This window comes from Pteropus medius, unplaced genomic scaffold, assembly GCF_902729225.1.
Source record: "Pteropus medius unplaced genomic scaffold, Ma_sr-lr_union100, whole genome shotgun sequence".
Classification (NCBI taxonomy): domain Eukaryota; kingdom Metazoa; phylum Chordata; class Mammalia; order Chiroptera; family Pteropodidae; genus Pteropus; species Pteropus medius.
Window position 1 is genome coordinate 8340013 of NW_024349802.1, and position 21906 is coordinate 8361918.

The following is a 21906-nucleotide window of genomic DNA, read 5'->3' on the forward strand; positions in this document are numbered from 1 at the left end:
TTTATCAGTGTTTGTTCCTTTATGGTTCATGTTTGTTAAAACTCATTTAAGAAAAGTGTTTCCGATCCCTGGTATCATAGGCATATGCACTCTATGTTTCATTCTGTCATTTTGATTTTTTTATGGCTTGAAATTGAGGTATCAGTGGGAAATTTGAGTAGAATTATCTAAATGGCAGGTGATTATTTCAGGATGGAATGGAAGTCGAAACCAAACTTGAGATATAGCTTAGGGGTTTCTCAGTGAAGGAGGTGATGGAAACCAACTCTGTAGACAAGACTGTCCAGAAAAAAGCATGTAAAATTAGAGAAGTGGGCCAGGGACACGGACCTGGGGAAGACCAATATTAACAAAAGTGGATGAATAAAAAGATGTACAAGAGACCTAAAACTAATGGCCAGAGAGGTAGGAGGAAAACCAAGGAATGATGGGTAAAAGGAATGAAGAAAGACAAGCTGACACAAGGCTGCAATAGCCATTGGTGTCAGTGACGCTATCAACCTATATTGTAACAGTCATTTACTTACTTGTTTTCAAGGATATAATAACTTCACAGAGCAGGCACCAGGTTTTATTCTCATTTATATTAGAACTGAATGGGGGATCTGCCCATCGTGGCATTCATCCATCCAACATATATTAATTTATAAATCTAATAAAATCCGTAAAAGCTTAATGGATAAATTTTGAAATCTTCCTCTTTCCTTGAACTAATTTGTCAAAGAAAATCTTACAATAGACTGAGAATTGTGAGGCAGGCCATGACCTTTCTGCTCACACAGCATGTCTGAAATGGAGGAACTGGCTTCCAGATCTCCTTCCTTCGGTCCCAGCCTTTAACAGACCATGGCGACATCTGTGAAGGCTCGGCTTGAGGGGAAACTTGATGTTTGACCCGTTCAGCCGCTAGTTTGGGAGGAATTTGGAGTTTGTCCACAAATGCCAACTTCTCTTTAATGTACTCTGCAGCTACTCCAGGGGCTTCAGATTGGCCATTGTTCTCCTGATATTAGTGAATTTATGAAGCACCTTTCCTTGAACTGTCAATCTGTGGATTGTCTATAAAATCCAGTCCATGGGGTAGAGGAATTAAATTATTCATAAGATAGATTCTTCCTCAGCCTATGGTGAAATTACTCAGGGTATAATAAAGTCATAGACATACTGGCCTAAATGTGCACAAAGGTGGAAAGGAAGTAATTTCTGTTCCAGTTTGGGTACTTTCTGATATTTGACAAGCATCTGGTATATTAATCCATGAATTAGAGAGAACTCAGAGACCCTGTAAAGGAGAGAGATTTTCTTTTCTCCTCCCCCCCCGCCCGAATTAGAGAACAGCTGAACTAACTGGGGCGTGGAGGAATAGGCAGAATTGAAAATGGTTAAGCTTGTAAGCAGGATGACAACAGTGAAATCTTATCGGTGAGGATTACGTAGTAATGTTGAAGCCTGAGAGAGGTGAAAACAGAAAAAAGAGAGGTCGGGTGATATGATTCTAGACTGTGTGGGCACCGGGCACGCATGTGCCAGGGTTCGCTGAGAGGGGCCAGGACAGCCAGGACCACCATCAGGCCGACCTCCCTGCCACGTACAGAAGCCATGGCAGAGGGGCTCACCCTTCGTGCAGCTGTACTGCTCTCCAGAGCTCATGTGTGGACGTGGCCTGGGGAGTGCACATCCAAGCTAATAAAATACAAACACTCAGACGCTGCAGACAAATTAAAATTTATTGAGACAGACAAAAATGCACCTACTCAGGACTACAGTTAAGCAGTTACTAGTAACCAAAGAGTCATGTTCACATTCCAGATAAGTCTATGTGGAAAAGCATTCAGAATTTACTAGGTTTTTCTACTTCACTATTTCATCTACAGTAGGGACAACGAACTGACACTCAGGATTTGGTGGGCTCTCATTACAATGCTACACATATAACAGGGACAAACATCAGTGACTTTGAGAAAAAGGTATAAAAAGACCAAAACCACCCACTGTAGAAAGGGCTCTTGGATGTCACTGTACAGTGTGGTCCAGGTAAAAAACAAATGTGAATGGCATCCTGGGAAAAGCAGAAGGGCAGACCTGGACAGACGCGCTGTCACCGCTGGGCCTGGGGAAACTGATGTAAAACCTCAGATTCAGTATTAAGGTATTTCCATGCCTAGGACGTTTGTGGAAACAAAAAGACGTTAACATGGCAGACGACAAACCATGGTGGAAGAAAATTCTGAGATTTAAGTTGGATGCTAAGGAAATGGTATCAAATAAAAGAGCATTTATGGAATAAGAATAAAACTATTTATTAAGGAGTTTCCAAAATCGTGTTAGTGAGATTCAAGTCGCAAGCAAGGGCATGGATGATCACAGAAGTATGTTTTTTTTTAAATAACAATTTTCATGAATACCTTGTCACTGGCTAAAGAACTCCTGCTAAAAGGAAGAAAACAAAAATTCTGCTTTTAGGATAAAGTAACTAAAAACTCTAAGTGAAAAGTATTAAAGATGTTTAAAAATCTCATGCTGTCATGCCAAAGTGAGGCATGAAAAGTGGCCTTAAAGTTGCTCCATTGATTTGGGGTTCCGGTCGTAGGAGGGCTTTTGATTTAATGTTTTAATGAATCAAAACATCTTGGAATCTCTCTGTAAATGAGCATCTCATTACCTTCCGAGAAGTGACTACTGAGCACTCTTCTCCATCATTAAGTTAATGCCGAAGATCTTTAAGTGTCATCTTAATTTGACACTTGTCATAAGATAATTAGGCAAATTAAAATCAGTGGTTCACTCTGTTCCTAGAAGTCTCTCTAAGTGAAATCAGTTCGTCAATTTTAATATGTTCTCTTGTGCATTTTTCCAAGCTCGGAGATCATAACAATGGTTTTCTTTGAGGGTCTAAACTGAGATTTTTTAATGTCTTGATTCCTTCATATACTCTATTATAATTTAGCTGCAATTAAGCACCTGTTTTCTAAATTATGATCTCAAAGTTTTGTGCAAGGTAGAAAAAAAAATACTAAAACAGGTGACGGGGTTGAGATCCCAGTGCAGAGCTCGCCTACGGCCTCCCGTACCTAGAGTCCTGGTTGTACTATCTGTCGGGCCTAAGGAATTCCAATTCTATCAGGCAAGTTCATGTCCCACCTGAGACTGTCTTCAGGGATAATGCCACTTTGTCCGGCCATTGCAAGTATTGGAAAATGCTGGTTTGAGGCAGGCTGGTAAAGTACAACGGAAGAGTCATTTGGGGGTGGAGGGTTGGTCAGCTGCCACTGTGATCATGGTCTGGCCGAATATATTTTATGCCTGAGTTTACGTGGTCTTCTCATGGACTGGCTGGAGCTCATGGGGAAAAGGAGAATGACAAATGTTGGCCAGAGAGCCTTGCTGGGGGCGCTGAGTAGGTGGGGACCAGGTGGGGCGGGAGCTGAAGGAAGCGCGAGCACTGAACTAAACAGGGCCACTTGGAACACTACTCTTTGGTCCTTGTCCTTGTATCTGGGAGAGAAATACAGAGAGAAATCCTAAAGAATGTAGAGATGATGGCCCTAGCACATTTGGAGACGGGCTCTAATAATGAGTTTACTTAGGGAAAAGAAACGCAAACGGTGCAGGACTTTCTTTCTCGGTATCTTAACACTCATGCGGGTGAGGGCATGGAGACAGGACTGGCTCCTAAAAATCCAGCCCTAGCTTCCATGTGCCACTACCAAGTTCTTTCTAGGCCTCCATATGGGATTCTTCACAAACGATAAAGGATATAAAATCTGTACCGCTTTTGTGCCCTCATCATGATTTGTTGGCTAGCAAGGGGGCAAGAGCAAAACCTCGAGTTAAGAATTCTGAATTTCCTTCTCCTAAGGAACACCGTGGTACTCCTTCTCAGCGAGCACGGGGTTGTGCGTACATGCCTCAGAAAAAGCCCTTGAGTAGAGATTACATAGGGAAGGGAGGAGGCTGCGGCAGACAGGACCGTTGCAGGGGCTCTGAGCTGAAATGAGACAGATGGCTTGTGAAGCTGCCCACGTGGGAGTCGCATGGCTTGTGTGAGAAAAGTGATTTAGGCAGACAGAGGCTTATCCAAATCAAAGAGGCTTCCAGTAACTCTGCCGATGCCTAGAGAACAGACCTCCCCCTCCTGCAGGCGACACGTGCCGACTGTTAGTGCAGAAAAGGACTTCGATTCACATTTTTATTCCAGAAATTGTGATCCAGGTCTGGACAAGCTGACAAATTTATAATTGTTTTTCAAGTGAGTGTTTTTTTTAACAGATACCCACCCAGTTTTTCCGAGAGGAGTGCGTACCTTCCATATACACATAGCCTCTTCTGTACATATATACATATTTATGCATGTACAGAGAGAAGTATCCAGACGCCGTATTTTTAATAAAGAAAATCAGTTCCCCAAAGGGATTCTTGACTGAATTAAGGCTGTTGTTTGTAGGAAGCCAGATACAGTGATGTGAATAACTAATTTTTAATAATAAACAGCAGGGGTGGTGGGGAGCAAAGGGAATAAAGTCCAGTGTGGTGTGTTTTCCACGACATCTACAAGACACAAGAAAAGCACTTAAGACACCGTAAGGCCGGGAACCATGCTGTGATAACCACCAGTGTGGGTAGTCCAGAAAGGGTCTTTGACATTTACAGGGTGGGGCTCCCCGCACTGCCAGAATCCCACATAAATCACATGCTCATTGCAAAAGTCTCATGGGAGGGAAAGGAGGCTGTAATTCAGCCAGCCATTCCACTGTCTAAAAACATAACACAACACAACACCCTTCTTCCCACACAACCGTATGCAAAATCAGAATGCTCTGGGAACGAGGAGCTGTCTTCCAAACCTGAGGTCGGGCATAGAGAGCGACAATGGAGAACAGACCTTGGTGCCGTGGAGTCTTAGATACAAATGCAGGGACAGGAAGTGACTTGCAATTTTGTGCCAACCTCATGTCCTCGTCCTTGCGGAGACTACCATATGTACCCAACCTCATCATCTTTGTCGTCGTCCTCATCCTCATCATCCTCCGTCACTGCCCGGGTATGCACCCTCAGCTTCCCCAATCTGTCCTTTGGTTCCAGCTCCCGTTCGTCCTCCAGGTCATCTAGCAGGACCACGGAGCCGCCACTGCCGAAATCTCCCGAGGTTTCCTGTTCCTCTTCTGCAACATTAAGAAGGAACAGATCTGAGGTTAGTTCCTGCTTACACTTCATAACCCATGTCAGGGGTTCCCTTGCATGTGACTTAACTGTATTTTTCTTCCCAAACATGGGAGCATCCCTCTCTGGGTGGGGTTAGTCTACATGGAATGGACCCCAAGCTTTGTTCTGATAGGAACCCCAGAATTCTTGAGATGCTTCTACTTTCTTGGAAGATTTATAATCCTAATTGAAAAGTGAAGGCAACCTAAGTGGCTCTTGGCCTGTGTCAATTCCCAACTGTCATAAACTGTCGTCCAGCTCGGTGGTCATGGTGACTTCCTGCCTGCATAATCTCACGGGTTTCCACTGTAAACTCACTCACTGTAGACCACAGACACCTTCTGAAATTCTTCTGCTCAGACCCTGACACAGCGAGGACCTACAGGTGGCAGAGATCGTTACAGGGCTGACACAGAAGGCCTTACTCACCACAGCTCACGGCGCCCTGTTTCCTGGAGCCAGCCAGCTCGTTCCCGTACTTGTCCACACACCAGCACTGCCCTGTGCTGCCGTGGCACTGTGTGGCTCTGTAATAGCCTTCCTCATTACACCGAGGTATGAATGCTCCTGGGGGACCAGAAGTGCAGAGATATTCTGGGTTAATGCCCTACCCCCAGACAGAAGGGGACTGATGTGTAATACGAGGTGTCTGCCGCCGGACTAATGGAGAGAATCAGGTGGGTTGGGCATTACTTAGATCACAGGGCCATGGGACTTGCTCAGGTTAGACAGGACTTCTAGTCCTTCTTGGATGAGTTCTTATTTTTCTCTGTAAATTATGAATATGTACTACTCTTATTAATAATTTTTATTTTTTATGCTTTTCCAGTTTTATCAACATGTACAAAATTAATATAGAAATGCATTAATGTTGAAGTGCACAGCATAACGATTCGGCCTAGATTGTGACACGATCACCACAGTGGGTTTAGTTAACATCCGTCATCTCATAGAGATACAAAAGTTTTTTCCTTCTGATCAGAACTTAGAATTTACTCGTAAAAACTTAGATACATACCTTACAGTGTGTTAGCTACAGTCACCGTGTTGTACATTACATCCCTAAGTACTTATTTATAACTGGGAATTTGTACTTTTTGACCCTGCTCCCACTGCCTGTGGTGACCATAAATCTCATCTCTCTCTCTGTGAACTTGGTTTTGGTTTTTTTTTCTATTCCACATAGAAGTGAGATCATACAGGATTTTTGTCTATCTCAGTCTGACTTATTTCACTTAGCATAATGCCCTCAAGGTCCATCCATGTTGTCACAATTGGCAGGATTTTCTTTGTTTTTCTGGCTGAACAATATTCTGCTGTGTATATACACCACATGAGCCATTCCTCTACCGATGGACACATAGGTTTCCCTGTCTGGGCTACTGTTAAGTAATGCTGCAGCGAACATGAGGGCGCAGATATCCCAGCGAACTGGTGTTTTCATTTTCTTTGGATGAATACCCCAAAGTGGGAAGTGCTGGATCATGTGGTAGTTCTAGTTCTAATTTTCTGAGGATCCTACACACTGTTTTCCATAGTGGCTGCACCAATTTACATTCCCACCAACAGTGCATGAGGGTTCCTTTCTCTACATTGCAATCAGCAGTCGTTGTTTGGTGATAGTCATTCTAACAGGTGTGAGATGATCTTGTCGTGGTTTTGATTTGCATTTCCTTGATGTTTAGTGATGTTGAGCACATTTTCATGTACCTGTTGGCCATCTGTAAATCTTCTGTGCTAAATGTCTATTCAGTTCCTTTGCTCATTTTTTAATTGGATAATGATGATTTTTGCTATTGGGTTGTATGAGTTCTTTATATATTTTGGATATTAATCCCTTATCAGATATACGATTTGCAGATATCTTTACCATTCCATTGGTTGTCTTTCCACTTTATTAATCATTTCTTTTGCTGTACAGAAGCTTTTTAGTTTGCTCAGTCCCACTTGTTTCTTTTTATTTTGTTGCTTGTGCTTTAGATGTCATATCCAAAAAATCATTACCAATATCTAGGTCAAGGAGATTTTTTTCTGTTTTCTTCTAGGCGTTTCATGGTTTCAGGTGTTATATTTAAGTCTTTAGTCCATTTTGAGTTAATTTTTTGGAGTGGTATAAGATGGGAGTCTAGTTTCATTCTTTACATGTAAATATCTAATTTTCCAGCATCCTTTATTGATCCGACTGTCTTTTCTCCATAGAGTGTTCTTGGCTCTCTTCTAAAATATTAGTTGACTCTATATGCATGGATTTATTTCTGGGCTCTTGATTGTATTCTTTTCCATTGGTCTGTGAGTCCCTTTTTATGCAAGTACCATACTGTTTGGATTACTAAAGCTTTATAATGTAGCTTAAATTTAGGAAGTATGATGCTTCCTGCTCTGTTCTTCTTTGTCAGGGTTGCTTTAGCTATTTGAGGTCTCTTGTGGTCCCATAAAAATTTTAGGATTTTTTTCTACTGTAAAAAATGCCACTGGAATCTCGATAAGGATTGAGTTGAATTTATGGATGGCTTTGGGTAGTATAGACATTTTGACATATTCTTCCAATCCATGAACACAAGATATCTTTTCACTTATTTGTGTCTTCCTTGATTTCTTTCATTAATGTTTCATGGTTTTCAGTGTAGAGCTATTTTGCTTTCTTGGTTAAATTTATTCTTAAGTATTTTATTGTTTTTGAGGCTATTGTAAATGGATTTTATTCCTCTTTCACATAATTTGTTGTTAGTATGTAGAAATGCTACTGATTTTTGCATGTTAATTTTGTATCCTGCAAATTCACCAAATTCGTTAATTAGATCTAACAGTTTTTTTGGTGGAGTCTTTAGGATTTTCTATATATAAAATCATGTCATCTGCAAATATTAACAATTTTACTTCTTTCCAATTCTGATGTCTTTTTTTTTTTTTTCAATTTAATTCTGGCTAGGATTTCCAGTACTAGGTTGAATGGGTGTGGTGAGAGTGGGCATTATTGTTCTGTTCTTAATAGTAGAGGAAAAGCTTTCAATCTTTTACCATTAAGTATGATGTTAGCTGTGGGCTTGTCATATATGGCTTTTACTATATTACGGTATGTTCCTTCTATATTTTGTTGTTTTTTTTATCATGAATGAATGTTGAATTTGTTAAGTGGGTTTTCTGTGTCTACTAAGATCATATGATTTTTATCCTTCATTTTGTTAATGTGGTATATCACACTGGTTGATTTGCATATACTAAACCATTTATCCCAGGGATAAATCCCACTTAACCATGGTGAATGATCCTTTTATTGTGCTGCTGAATTTGGTCTGCTGTTATTTTATTGGAAATTTTTGCATCTTTATTCATCAGGGATATTGGCCTGTACTTTTCTGAGTTTGGTAGCAGGATAATGTTGGTCTCGTAAAATGAATTTGGTAGTGTTCTCTCCTCTTCAATTTTTCAGAAGACTGAGAAGGATTGGTGTTAATTCTTCTTTAAATGTTTGGTAAAATTCACCAGTGAAGCCATCTGCTCTCTGGTCCTGGGCTTTTCTACTTTGAATACTGATTCAGTCTCCTTACTAGTAATTGGTCTGTTCATATTTTCTACTTTCTGATTTGAGAACTTTTTAAACAACTGATAAAACATGTTTTTTGGTATCCTTTACATTTATTTTTGTTATTTATTTGAATAAGATAAATTAGTAGTGGTTCAGTTTGCATCTGTATTACTGACAGAGGCATATAATTTTGTTTTTTCAATTTCTGTATGAAAGCAATTAATTCAGAAAATGATTCAGGTATTTTTCTATACTTGACATTTTTGTATAAAAGAAGAATGATCTCTTCCATGAAGGATTCACACATAAAAACGTTTTGGGCCTGGTGCCCATTTTGGGGAATGAGAATGGCATTCTGATTCAAATTAACTTTATGGTTTTTAAATCTAGTTGGGTCTTCTGGTTCTTGGTGACTCAAATGTGGTAACTCATAGTATCTATTACAACTAGATTTTCATAATTGTTATAAGTTGGTTTGTGGCAGTAGTTTTCAGAGTGTTCATACAGGACCAGCGGCTGCAGCATCACCTGGAAACATCTTAGAAAAGCAAATTCTCGGGCCCCCACCCAGACCTACTGCATCTGAAACTGAGGGTGAGACCCAACGACCGCTTGAAAAACTCTTCATGTGATTCTGATACATGCTGAAGTTTCCAGTATTCTCTTATATCTGAGGTTACATCCCACTTTTAAATTCATTATAGTATTTGAGCCTTTTATATGGCCAGAGGTTTGTCTACTTCATTGTTTCCTGCTTTAGTCTGTCATTCCAGTTTATTGTGGTGTTCTTACAGCTTTCCTGATTTGAAGCTATGACTATTCCTCTAAGATTCACTTTAGTTGCTTCCTTCCAATTTTGGTATACTCTGCTTTCACTTTCAGTCGGTTCTAAATGTTTTCTAGTTTTTACTTTATTTCATCTTTGACTAATTCTTTTAAAAACCCCAGATGTATGGGGTTTGGGCATTCTCATTTTTGACTTCTTTTGTGTCGTTGCAAGTAAATTTAATCTTTTCTTTTTTGAGATTTGTTGAGTTTCCTTTTGTGGTATAATCCATGGCGAGTATTTCATTTGTGTTTGAAAAGACTCGATATTCTATGCTTATGTACAGGAATAAATATATATGAATATATGTGTATATAAATCATGTTCAGTTCTATGTATATATTTTGGTCTACTTGAACTATAAGTTTCAGGAAGTGGGTCATTGAAGTCTCTGATTATGATTATAAATATGACACCTTGCAATGGTTATGCTTTGTTTTAAGGTTATGAGTATACCAATTTTTGATATAATATGATAAAAGTAACATTTCAGCAAGGTGATAACCGTTTTTAGAATTGGAAGTATTTGCTTTTGTCAGACTTTAACATTATTATAAAAATGAGTCTTTATTATCTTTTAATTTCAAGTTTCTGTGTAATTGTTTTACATGAAACTCTCTTTAAAAATACCAGTTGATAGTATCTAGTGAGTTAGACCCAGTCACATGTTTCATGATTATAGATATGCTTGCTTTTATTTCTACCACTCTATTTTGGGTTTTCTATTTTCCCTCTTTCCTGCCTTTTGTTGAAATTGTTTTTCCTTCTATAGTTCTAAAACTACATGTTCTATTGCTATTATTACCCTTAAATCCACTGAGAAGCATACCTTTCCTAATATCTAATCTGTTTTCTCCTGAATAAACCAGAAATTTAACACATTTTTACCACCTTTTTCTCATTGCCCTCAATAGTCTGCAGTTTTAATTTCAGCTTACTATCAAACTATTTTTATAGGTCATTTATTTTGATTTAGCAGTTTTTTTTTCACAGTTTCTTTTGGGGTCATTTATCTTCTGTAAATCTTTTAGTGAGACTTTACTCAGTCTAGGGTTACTAAACTTAATGCATCTATGATTTGAGAATATCTGTCATCACATTAGAATACTCATTAGGATACGTTTAACATGCTAGGTTCAAAGTGATTTACTCTGAAGGTATTTCTCTTAAACCAGTGGTGCTTATCGGGTTCTCATGGAATAGACCCCAGAAAGAAGCACGGCAGGGGAGACAAATTTTTACTATTTTGAACCTGGATTTAACCTCTGATTCCAGCTGATTCTCTGTAGAGGGGGAAGCAGAAAAAATGGTGCAATAGGTAGAGCGGGTAAGAGGTGAGGAATAACAGCATTTTTGCATGTGTGTTGGGTTCTTCTGCTGCCTCCCCTCATGGCTGAGAGCTGATCTTCCCTCTCTGTTTTAATGTTGATGAAGATGCTCTAGTACTGAGAGAAAAATCAGTGATGTAGGAGAGAAGCGGGGAGAGTTTTTGGAGCCTGAATACGAAAGAGGAAATAAGAGATGGCTTTGAATTGAAGTAAAAGTCACAATCATCTGAAAACTAGTCTCATTTTAAGCTCACTACTGCTAACCTCAAGGTGGTACCTAGTAATCCTATCTTACTCTGTCCATTCATTCTCCAGGATAACTCTTTCATACCTTTTTAAATCTCTACCCCATCCCCAAATTTAGATGACCATGCCATCATTTCCATTTACTAGCACTCAACAACACACCTACACAACTCTTTCGCACCCATATACTTTGCCCACCTTCCTATGACATGGAACTGCTCAAATGCTCAGCTCTCAAGGCTATTCCAGGGTGACCTGGCTCTCAGCAAATGAGGTCATGGGTAGGAAAACCATTCCTAAGTGATAGGCAAGTCTGCTGATGCCACGGTGAGAGGTATTACCCACACTCTAACTTAAGGGCTCAGCACCCCTAGTCTGCAGGAAAAGTAAGTGCTTTCAATAACCAGAAGGCAGAGAGATTTGTAAACAGATTCTCAAGATCTGTGAAGGAGGAGAACCAGTAGTGCTGGGGAACTGTGGGTCCTCCTCCTTGACCTGCAGTTGGAAAACAGCACTTAATAAGCAACAAACAAACATATTAGGCTGAACCCCAAGGTTGGTAAGAAGCAGGTGCTGCTCTAAATCTGTAATAGGATTACCACTCTAGGCAATAATTAGAACTGGTAGTAATTTATTGCTTGTTTTACTTATTTTTTGAATCAAAATGCCCCTGAACACATGTATATTAGGAGATTTCACCATGTGAAAAACAACTTGTAAGCGAATAAATTGTATCTTTATGAAGCAGCCAGAGTAATCTCCGTATGTTCTCTGTGAACCTCAGACACATAACTCAAACTCAAAGTAACCTCCCGCATGGGAGAATCAGATCAGTAAGCACAGGGCCTTGTACTGGACAGAACTGTGGCAGAGGGATATAGCCACTCTGCCTTCAGATCAGAAAGAGGCCTTTATACTTTTTCACACAGGAGAGGAATCTAGGCCCAGACCTAGGAATCTAGGTCAGAGTTACAGCTTTGGAGTTCTGAGTTGAACAGAGTGTTACCAGATGCCAAAAGTCTGGGACAAGCCAGTGAAATAATTTTCAAAAGCAGTAGGAAGGAGAATACACTTTGAGGTGACCCCAAAATCAGAAGAGACATCACCAGAGCTCACAGACCACCTACATCTGACAGTCTGCAAAAAAAAACTTGCCCATCTCTATCAAGTAAATAAACTTCTGAAATGGCAGGCTGCTTAGGGAAAGCACCTGCTCCTGAAAGCTTAACAAAAATAACTCTGAATTACTGTGTTACAGCTGGTCAGCTTTTTTCAAAAAGCAACGCAGATTCCTTTTCAGCAAACAAATGAGGTTTATACCCTCTCAGGGACGGCCTAGTCTGAATGCCACGACAACCCGAGTGCTGGAAACAGAACAGCTTGGAGCTAAAAGGGAACAAATGCTTCAGCAGGTTAGCATTTGTTACCTTGACTTTGTCCGGACTCACATGTCAGGGAAAATGCATTCATATGACCCACTTGCTTCTTCCTTACCATGCAGACAGAATGGTAAGAGAAATGTGCAGTGTCTAAACAGCCTTATACTTTCTTCAGAGACCATGCATGGGACACTAAGAAACACATGCAAGTACACATATGTCTTTGAATCCTATCTGATAGATTCAGATGGGAGTATGGCTCATCTTCCTCAAGTACACAACTTGATCTGGGGAATATAGGAAATTTATAGACCTTAGAGTTGGATACTGGAGAGCTCCATTCAATGGCGGTGCTTGAAAGAAGGAAAAGCTAAGATCCATTGGAGCCAAAAGTAGGAAGAGATTACAACCCTGGGTGACATTTGACCTCTCCTCTCGCTAATTCTCGGCCAACAAACTGGTCCTCAGATTATATCCAGCTGCCTGAAAGAGCCCTGTCTGGGGTAAAGTGAGGCATTTCTTTCATGAAGCACTGGCCTGTAATTGAGAACCACTGCTGTACTCAATATTACAAGAGACATGATGGTTTAATTAGTTGTATAAATGAGTGGCAAGAAATTGTACTTACCCAGTAGGCTTTTCCCCTTGCTCAGCTTCTGAATCCTGTTCATTTCATTCTGGCAAGGGAGACCTAAAAAATAATTTGTGAAAGTTAGTTTCCAGATGGTATGGGATATAATCTCTAATGATTGGCTTCACTTGTGACGTGAAATGTAGACAGTGACACACCTGGGAGTGGAATTACTCCATATGCTGTGGCTATGTGGCAGAACAAACTCAGGCCATTAGTGTTACTAATTAAAAAAAACAACTTATACCACGAGGTACTTAAAATAGTATTTGGGGGGCTACATGCTTCGTACAGGAATTTTTCTCCCCACCACCAACTCAAGCAAATACCAGGTGTTTAATAGCTGATTTGCTAATACTTTTTCTTTTATATAGGGAAGCAAATAATCAGCTAAGATTTCGATGAGCTGAGAACCAGGACCAAAGCTTACTAGTAGGTCAGTGTTCTGAATCCACAGGCCAGACCAACTGACCAGAGGGAAGGTGACAGACACTCTCCCCTAGGTCTTGCTGTAGGAGAGAGAGAGGATTAGAATGGCTGCTTCAAGACCTTGTGGCTCACGACCCAGGAAAGTAAAACACAGACCTCAAGGGGCAGCTATGAAGATATACAAGAGATACAGAGAGAGTGTAGAAGCTTGAGACCTCAACTCTGTCACCTCATAGCTGAATACTTTGGGCAGGTTTCTTTCTCTCATCTTCTGAATCCTCAGTTATGTTGTTAAGAATGAGCACAAAACTGTCAGTTCTCAATGAAGGACTGATATGGTGGAGCCGCATGGCCAAGTGGGGCACATAGAAGTGTGTGATACTCTCTTACCTCCCAAGAGAAGAGCTTTCTTCCATTACAAGCAAAAAGAAAGGTGACTTCACTAGTCCAAGTCTTAACTTGCTTTTGCGGATCCTGTGGCTCTAGGGGGTGCAGGGGGGAGCTCTGCCGTTTGTTAATGGCCCTCCAGGCATGGACAGAGGTGTTCTAATTCTCAGGGCACTTATACTACCTCTGTATATACATGTGTACAGCCTGTAGAAAGTACCCGAGTCCCTATTTACATCTATTACCCTGAGGATGTCACAATGCCACCTGGTCCTGCTGCTGGTTCCTTGAGAAAAACTGGTTGTAAAATATATTATGTTGATTTCTGTATTTAAGATACCAACTGAAAACAACAAAAAGGGAAACAAGTTCCATCTTTGATGATTAAAAGTAGTATGTACCCGATAGTGTTCTAGAACTTTACATCTTCACAACAACCATATTAGGGAGGTACCAGTATTATTCCTATTTTGCAAATGGAAATGTTCATTTTTATAACCACACGGAAACATAGAGAAGAAACTGTAAGGCATTTAGAAGCCTGCTCCTGAAGAGAAGGAAAAGTCAGTCAGTCATGTAAACACTGTTTCCTGTGAAATAAGTTTCTAGTTGTAAGACCCCTGAAATTGTCCTACAGTAATTTTTAAAACTCTACTGATTGAAAGATAAGGAAAAATAAATCAGACTAAGACCTACTAAAAATTGTTGCAAGAAAACCAGAAGAAAAACAAGACAAAACTCCAGATGAAAAATTCGTTAACAGAAAATGTTTGCTGCTGAGCCAGTGAAAGTAATTAACAAAGATTTCTCTAAGTGGTCAAGGATTCTAATGGAAGAGTTATGTGAGACCAGAGCTAAATGCACAAATGCAAAGGCTCAAGGATAAAAATGACATAGAAAGAAGCTACAAAATGAATGATCCTAAGAGACTAATCAAATGCAACAAAATAGTTTTAATGCTAGAGCTCAAGAGACCATACGCAGCTTAAGCAAAGTAATACAGAGAAAAACGAAGACATGTCCCAGGAAGTTTGTGCCCTTAAAAGGTAAATCCTTTTGACTTCCAGGCACAATGGTTAGTTACATCACTAATAAAGGGAGAAAAATTGGTATGGGTTCACACATTATTCCATAGTTACACTCAGTGGTAAGCAAATAAAGTTCTAAGAAGATCAAAAAGCTATGACTCCAGACAGTTTATACTTAGCATCTTTTTTTTTTTCGTATAAAGAAAAGAGAAATATTTTCCAAATATTCAAGAACTAATTCAAAGAATAGAATTCCGATGAGAATTTTTGAAAAGATCTAAAACTCAAACTTAGTAAAAAAACTAAAGAGAATAATATCAAAAGCAGTCAACAAATAATCCTACTACATGAAAAGTTTAAAAGTACACTCTTATAATTTCCTTGGGCCAAGGAGGCACTCACAGCCTTAACTGTAGAATTGCCTACAAATTAACTATAATAAAAGTACCAAATATCAATACCTAGGGTCTATAGCTAAATACTTTGGCAAAAAAAATTAGCCTCAAGTACATGCCTTAATAAACAGGAAATAATGAAATGTGGAAGTAAAATAAAAATTTCAGAACTGGTTTGGGTCAGGGACGGAGGTGGTGGGACTCCAACAAAAAATAAACTTAGAAGAAATGCACAAAATGGAGAACAGAGAACTACAACAAATTATCTCGTTCAGCTCCACCTGGGTACCCTGTCCTGCCACAGGTGGGGATCCTGGCTTCCTTCGGCAATTGCTGAAAGGGCAGCCTAACCAGAGACATGCTGTGTGGCCGGGTAACCAGCTCTGTCTCTTGGTTAAGGCAGTAACGTCACCCCTGGGGCCCTGGCATTACATATCCAGGTGATGCGTTAGCACTGAGCCTCTGCTTTGATCAAGCTAAACCTGAGCTAACCTTGACTGAAGTCACATGATTTTATATAAACTCAAGCCCAAAGCTATCATTAAGCTTAATGCTGAACCACTACAAGCATTTCTACTGAAGTGAAAAACATGGCTATTATTTAATATCGATTTGGAAGTACTAGCTGGTGTGATTAGAAAAGAGAAAGAAATGAGGTATAAAAATCAGAAGGGAAGAGCAAAAATCATCACTATTTGCAGATGACATGATTGCACACCTGAAAAAAATCCAAGGAAACCAACCAGAATAACTATTTAAACAAAACGAGAATTTAGTAAGGTAGCTGGGAACAAAATTAATATTAAAACAACCACCAGTGAGGAAATATAATATCTGAGAACAAAACTTATAACTCTACTGGTTAACAGATTCTAGGATAAAAGGATTCAATATTATAAAGCTATCAATTCACTCTAATCTAATTTTGCATGATAGTAAAAAAAAAATACCAGTAAGAATTTTTTAAGTTTGCATAAACTGATTCTAAGCTCGAAAAGTTAAATATATATAAGAATATCTAGGAAAATTCTGAAAAAAGATTAATGGCAGGGGAGAGTGGCCCCACGAGATAGTAAAACATATTGTAAAACAACTAATTTAAACAGTTTAGAACTGATTTATGAATAACTGTTCTATTAATAGGGCAGACTATCTGGGAATAGATAGATGTAAGAGTTCTATGTATGATAAAGGAAGCATTTCAAATTGGTAGGAGAATAATGGATTTGTCAATCAGTGACAAGCGCACTGGACGACCATCTCCAGGGATTAGGTGGGGTGGGAGGGGCGGGGCTGGGACCCTACATGACCATCTAAAAAAATCTAAACTGATACAAGATTTCAGTAAACAAACACTCAATGTAATCCCAAAGATACTGAACAAAACACACAATAGAATTACTATCGTTAAGTGGGAAATACCTTTCTAAGCTTAATGTAAGCTTTATGGCTTCTAAGAGGCCACAGAATAAAAGATGGAGAAATTTGACTAAAACTTAAAGTTTCTCCCTAGAGTTGAAGTTGGGGGGAAATAGAGAGTTGAAGTTGGGGGAAAATTTGCATCATATATGTCTAGAACAGTTCTAGTGTCCTTAGAGAAAATTCCTATAAGACAACAACAACAACAAACCCACAAGAACCTGATAGGAAAAAAGTGTATGAAAACTAGACATGTCAAGGAAAAGGGAACTCAAGAGTGTCTCAAAAATGCTCAAGCTACATCATAAGAGAAAATGAAATGAAGCCTATAAGGAAATATAATTTCCCTCAATTTGGAACTCCACAAAGTTCGACAAAACCATGGGAAAATAGGTATTCTTGTATATTTTTCATGAGACTAAAAATTGTTACAACCTCTTTGGAGGGCAAATTGGAAACAGTGCTCAAATTTGAAAATGCACATGCCCTTTTGACCAGCAATTCCGCTTTTAGGAATGTATCTTATAATCCTACAAACATACAGACATTCCTACTTTGCACTGAGTGCCCTTCTGTGAGGCCTACGTTTTCTGCTGTTTGTGTTGTCTGAACGTGCATACACACACAGACAATTTAAATGCTTTAATGATAGTAGCTACCTTCCTTTCCTGGAGGTGGGTTCTGACAGCCAGGCCTAACCAGTGCTACCCTGGAGCCCTGACTTACACTGGACCAGATTTATCTGGGGCTTGGAAGCCAGTCTCTGCTGGTGCCCTGAGCTGTGGGCCACCACACATGCTCATCCCTCCCCAGGAAGCTGAGACAAAGGGAAGTAAAGCCAGACCCCGGGCCCCTCAGGAAGGCTCAGAGCTCCTGCCTCTGGATCCTGGAGTCTTCTGGTCTCTAGTCTGCACAACTGCAGGCTGACCCTCCTGACTTTGTGCCACATGAGATACCTCTGTATTCTTTCCATTTACTTCTCAAATCTTGTCTCTTTCTTCAGTTAGCCAGAGTTTGTTTATAACCAAAATATCTTTGTCTAAGACACTCAGTATAAATCCATACTATCCTAGAAAAGCTGACAAGTGTGTCCGTTTAAGGGGAACGGGGAGAATTCATGTGCGATGGGAATTACGCTACTTTACATTTGTACAGTATTACAGTGATCTTGGGAATTATGTAGCAAATGTTTCTACATCCATTTTACAGATGAAAAGTCTGAGGCAAAATATGGTTAAGAGAGTTTCCCAAAAGGAAGACTGAAATAACAGACTCTTTGATTATGCTCTTGTGTTTTCTAACATACCATGCTAACAATGGAATTGTAAAAGAGGAGAAAAAAGCCTTTGGGCCTGCCATTAAATAGGGTGACTGCTTTATTCTCTAGCTGTGTCTTTCTGCCTGCTGGTCTCCACCTGCCTCCCCAGGAGGTGGTGTGTGGTCCTTCTACATCTCTGCCCTGGGCTCTGGACCCCACCCCTCTCCCACCTTACCCCCGGGCTTCTGGAAGCAGTAGCACCACTCATTGTTAGAGAGCTTCCCATCCTTGAAGGAGTCACAGGAGTTGAAGAGAGGCTTGATACAGGGCTCGTACTTATCCAGGTAGATGGCATTGATCTCTGAGGGGTCAAGCAGGAGGTCGTAGTTCATGTCCAACTTGTTGAACATCCAGCCCAGGGAGTCCTTGCAGATGGGCAGGATGCTGGTGTCAAACCCTGCCGAGGGAAAGACATGCGTCAGCTGCCGCCAAGCTGGGTCTTTCCTGACCACAGAGGAGGCCCAGGGTCCACCCCCACGGCCTCCCCTCACCAAAGGTCTGGTCCCGGAGGCACTCCCCTAGCATATGATCTTGGTGGTGGCGGTTTTTAAGTGAAACAATTTAAAATGCACAAAAACATAAGTCAGCATTTGAGGAAAATAAGTTCTAATGGGAACAAATCCCCACTGCTAATTTATCTGTGATGTATAATGGTTTTTTTCATTTACTGGACTTGTTCAAAACAGAGTATGCCTGAAAGGAAGCATACAGTGAGCTGTGGAGCTAACTGATGATTCCGCAAACTATGCTTTTATATTTAAGGGGAAAAAAAAATTATTTGAAAAGCCAAAACAAAGAAACTGTTGTAAAAAGGATGGCAGCAAGGTGAAACCGCAGTCCGGAAGCACTGGTCCTGCCCCAAAGGACAGGTAAACCCAAGCAGTCTGACCGCGACTGGGAAACAAGCTGGGCCCCCAGGCCCCCGCCTCAGTTCCACATGCTACCCTCTGCAGTCCCCTTCAGAGGTACATGATGCGGGACCCAGACTGACTCAGACAATAATTTCTTTCTTATTTCCTGGTGGGGAGGAGGGGTAGTTTTCTTAAAGAATTATTTGTTTCCACAATGGAAACTGTATGCACTCGAATGACGACACTTTGCTTAACACTTGGGATCTTGCGTCTACTATAGCCAAACCCCAGAGAGGGCATGCGCCAAATCTAAAACTGAATTTCTTTCGGAATCCAGAGCACCATGCATTTTCAAGTTATTCCACAAGCTGGATTTCTAGGACTGGCTTTATTTTCCTGGAAAATTGATGGTTTTACTTTTGTCTTAAGGCACTCTCCTAAGCACTTTATACTTAATCATCTCACTGGATCCTTGTAACAGTCCTATGAAATGATGCGATATCCTCCACTCAGGGCTTAGGTTACTTGCTCAGGGTCTGACAGTGTGGACCTGGGATCCAGACCCAGGAGGCCCAACCCCAAGTGTGCATTCTCAACCCTCCACTCTCAGGTGCTTCTGCCTCGCACGACACATGGCCCTCCTGCCCTGAGGACCTCCAGTTGGCTAGGGTGCCATTTTGCGGGGTGGGGAGTGCAAGGAGGTTACGGTGACTGTAATTAAGGGTCTCGATAGGGTCAACTGCCCACTCCTGGGGTTCCTACCCACATCCTGGTCATTGGGTTGCAGTACCAGGAACCCCTGCTTAGTCAGAGGAATATAAGGTATAGCAACGTGCGCCTACCCTTTTTAAAGCTGTCTTCCCAAGGGGTCTTAACCGTCAAGTAGACGGCCTCCCTCACTGAGCTCTGGCAGAGCCCCGTGCTTTGGGCGATCGAAAGGCCTGTTAGACTCTCAGCCCTGGACTCCAGGCACACACTGCGCCATTTCCTTCAGTAGCCTCGGCCAGGACAGGCACATAGTGGCTGCTCCCTAAAAGTATTTGTCGAGAGTTTTCTAGCTATTACAAATTACCCCGTCAAACATAACAATCTTTCCACGTTTAAATATATTCCTTTCACTATCTTAGAACATCCCCTTTTTCAAGAACAGAGACTGTGGGAACATAATGTGGTCTCTTCTTTGATTGAAGGTCATGATTGAACACTCTCGATGATGTCCTCAGGGGCTAAGTAAAGGAAGATAATTTACTCTGGCACTAAATGGCTCCACACTTTTTGTACAGAATATTTTATGTCACATGCATCAATTTTATAGGGTGTTAACATTTTGATACATTGGAAAGAGGAGCTTACTGCTGACCACCAAAAAGAAGTGCCAAGCTCGCTGGGCAGTAGTCTAAAGGTCAAGTCCACTGCATATCCATTTGGAAGGTTCCAGGAAAGAGGCACCTGCATCTGATGTGTAGGGGAGGAGGAGGAAACAGTGGTTCTTCTGACTGGCCCCAAGCATGTGGGACTTGTAGGGTTCCCTGGTTCCCCCTTCAGAACTCCTGAACTGACAAACACTCTCTCTCCTCTGGCCTTGTGGACTAACTAAGTGTCATTCCTTTTTATCCCCTTTACTCCAGTTGCTTCAGGACAGCAAACCAGCCTCTCTGGGGACTCCGTCTGCTTCTGGCCAAGGACAGGTCTTTGGCGGGCTCCCTAGCTTTCTGCAGGAGTCCCTTGGGACTGGAGGCCACAAGAAGCAGCTCTCCACACACCAGCCTGCTCTTTGTTGAATGGCTGGTCAGAGATCCCCGGGCCCAGCTGCTCCTGGAGGATCCTGGGAAAAGCCTCTCTAGACCATCTGTGAATTAATTGTTCACAGACTCCCAAGGCGTCCCCAGCCGAAATAAAAAGAAACTCCTTACTTCTCCTTCCCCACAGGAACTACCAAGAACCATTCTTTAGACACTTAGATTCTGGAACACAAATACTATCTTTCCCTTAAGGTAGAAGATCCAAACTTGTGAAAGAATTGTCCCCTAGATCAATCGTCTCTACTAGTGTCCGTAGCTATGAGCAGCAGAGAATAACCCCAGATTAAGGAGATCATTCCTATTTGGGCCAGAGACCTGGTGCAGGTTAAACTGTAGATCCTAGCAGCCCCCGAGCTCCCCATACTTGAAGAACTGCCTTGCCGAGTCACCCATTCTGTGCTGCCAGGCCACAGTGTGGGGCAGCCTCCCCTAATCACTTTCCATTAAAGGCAACGAGAGACTCCATCAAAGTGCAGAGATGAGGACCCATTCTGAGCTCTCTCCAGCTTATGAAGAGGCTCTGAGTGTGGTCTCTGCCAGTTCATGGGGGAGGCGGACATCCGTGTGGGAGTCTCAGTGTTTGCTATGGAACAATTTCGTTGCTCCAAAATAAAGGTCGGTTTACATAAATTAGGTTATATCCATAAATTGAGAGTCTCTGTAGCTATTACAAAGCAGAATATACTCAACGACATAGTCACAGAATATTGCAAAATGATAAAAGGTCATAAAACAGTACACACACCCACACTTTTTTTTTTTTTTGAGAAGGAAAAAAGTATATACCACAACGAGATTAACAGTTGTTAAAATGGTGGGTTTATAGATTTAAAAAAAAATTATATATATTTTATATGTATTTTCCAAGATATCTATACTAAACATATAATTTGCAACTAGACTTTTAAAAATACAGTTGATCCTTGAACAATGAGGGGCGGTTAGGGGTGCTGACCACCTGCACAGTCAAACGTCGGCACAGCTGGATCAAAACATGTAAAACATATTCTATTGTCTTGATTCTAAGGCATTTATTTTCCCCTCCTCTGTAATTTGATATTTCTGAAATCGGGACATATTTTAAGTCAGTGTATATATTTAATGTAGTGTCTCTTTGCTCACCCCAAAATGCTACTGCT

The 21906-nt window shown here is 40.9% G+C and overlaps 1 protein-coding gene across 2 annotated transcripts in view; it reads right to left on the reverse strand.

The window, feature by feature from the left end:
- Positions 1–1801: 1801 nt before the first annotated feature.
- Positions 1802–21906, reverse strand: part of SPOCK1 (SPARC (osteonectin), cwcv and kazal like domains proteoglycan 1) — a 461772-nt gene continuing 441667 nt past the window's right edge. For both annotated transcript variants that reach the window (XM_039836105.1, XM_039836104.1), the window contains 4 exons: positions 18290–18511; positions 13136–13198; positions 5632–5769; positions 1802–5162 (listed from right to left, as the gene is read on the reverse strand). In XM_039836105.1, the coding sequence (XP_039692039.1) occupies positions 4972–5162; positions 5632–5769; positions 13136–13198; positions 18290–18511 (614 nt within the window). In that variant the 3' untranslated portion in view covers positions 1802–4971. The remainder of the gene's footprint in view (positions 5163–5631; positions 5770–13135; positions 13199–18289; positions 18512–21906) is intronic.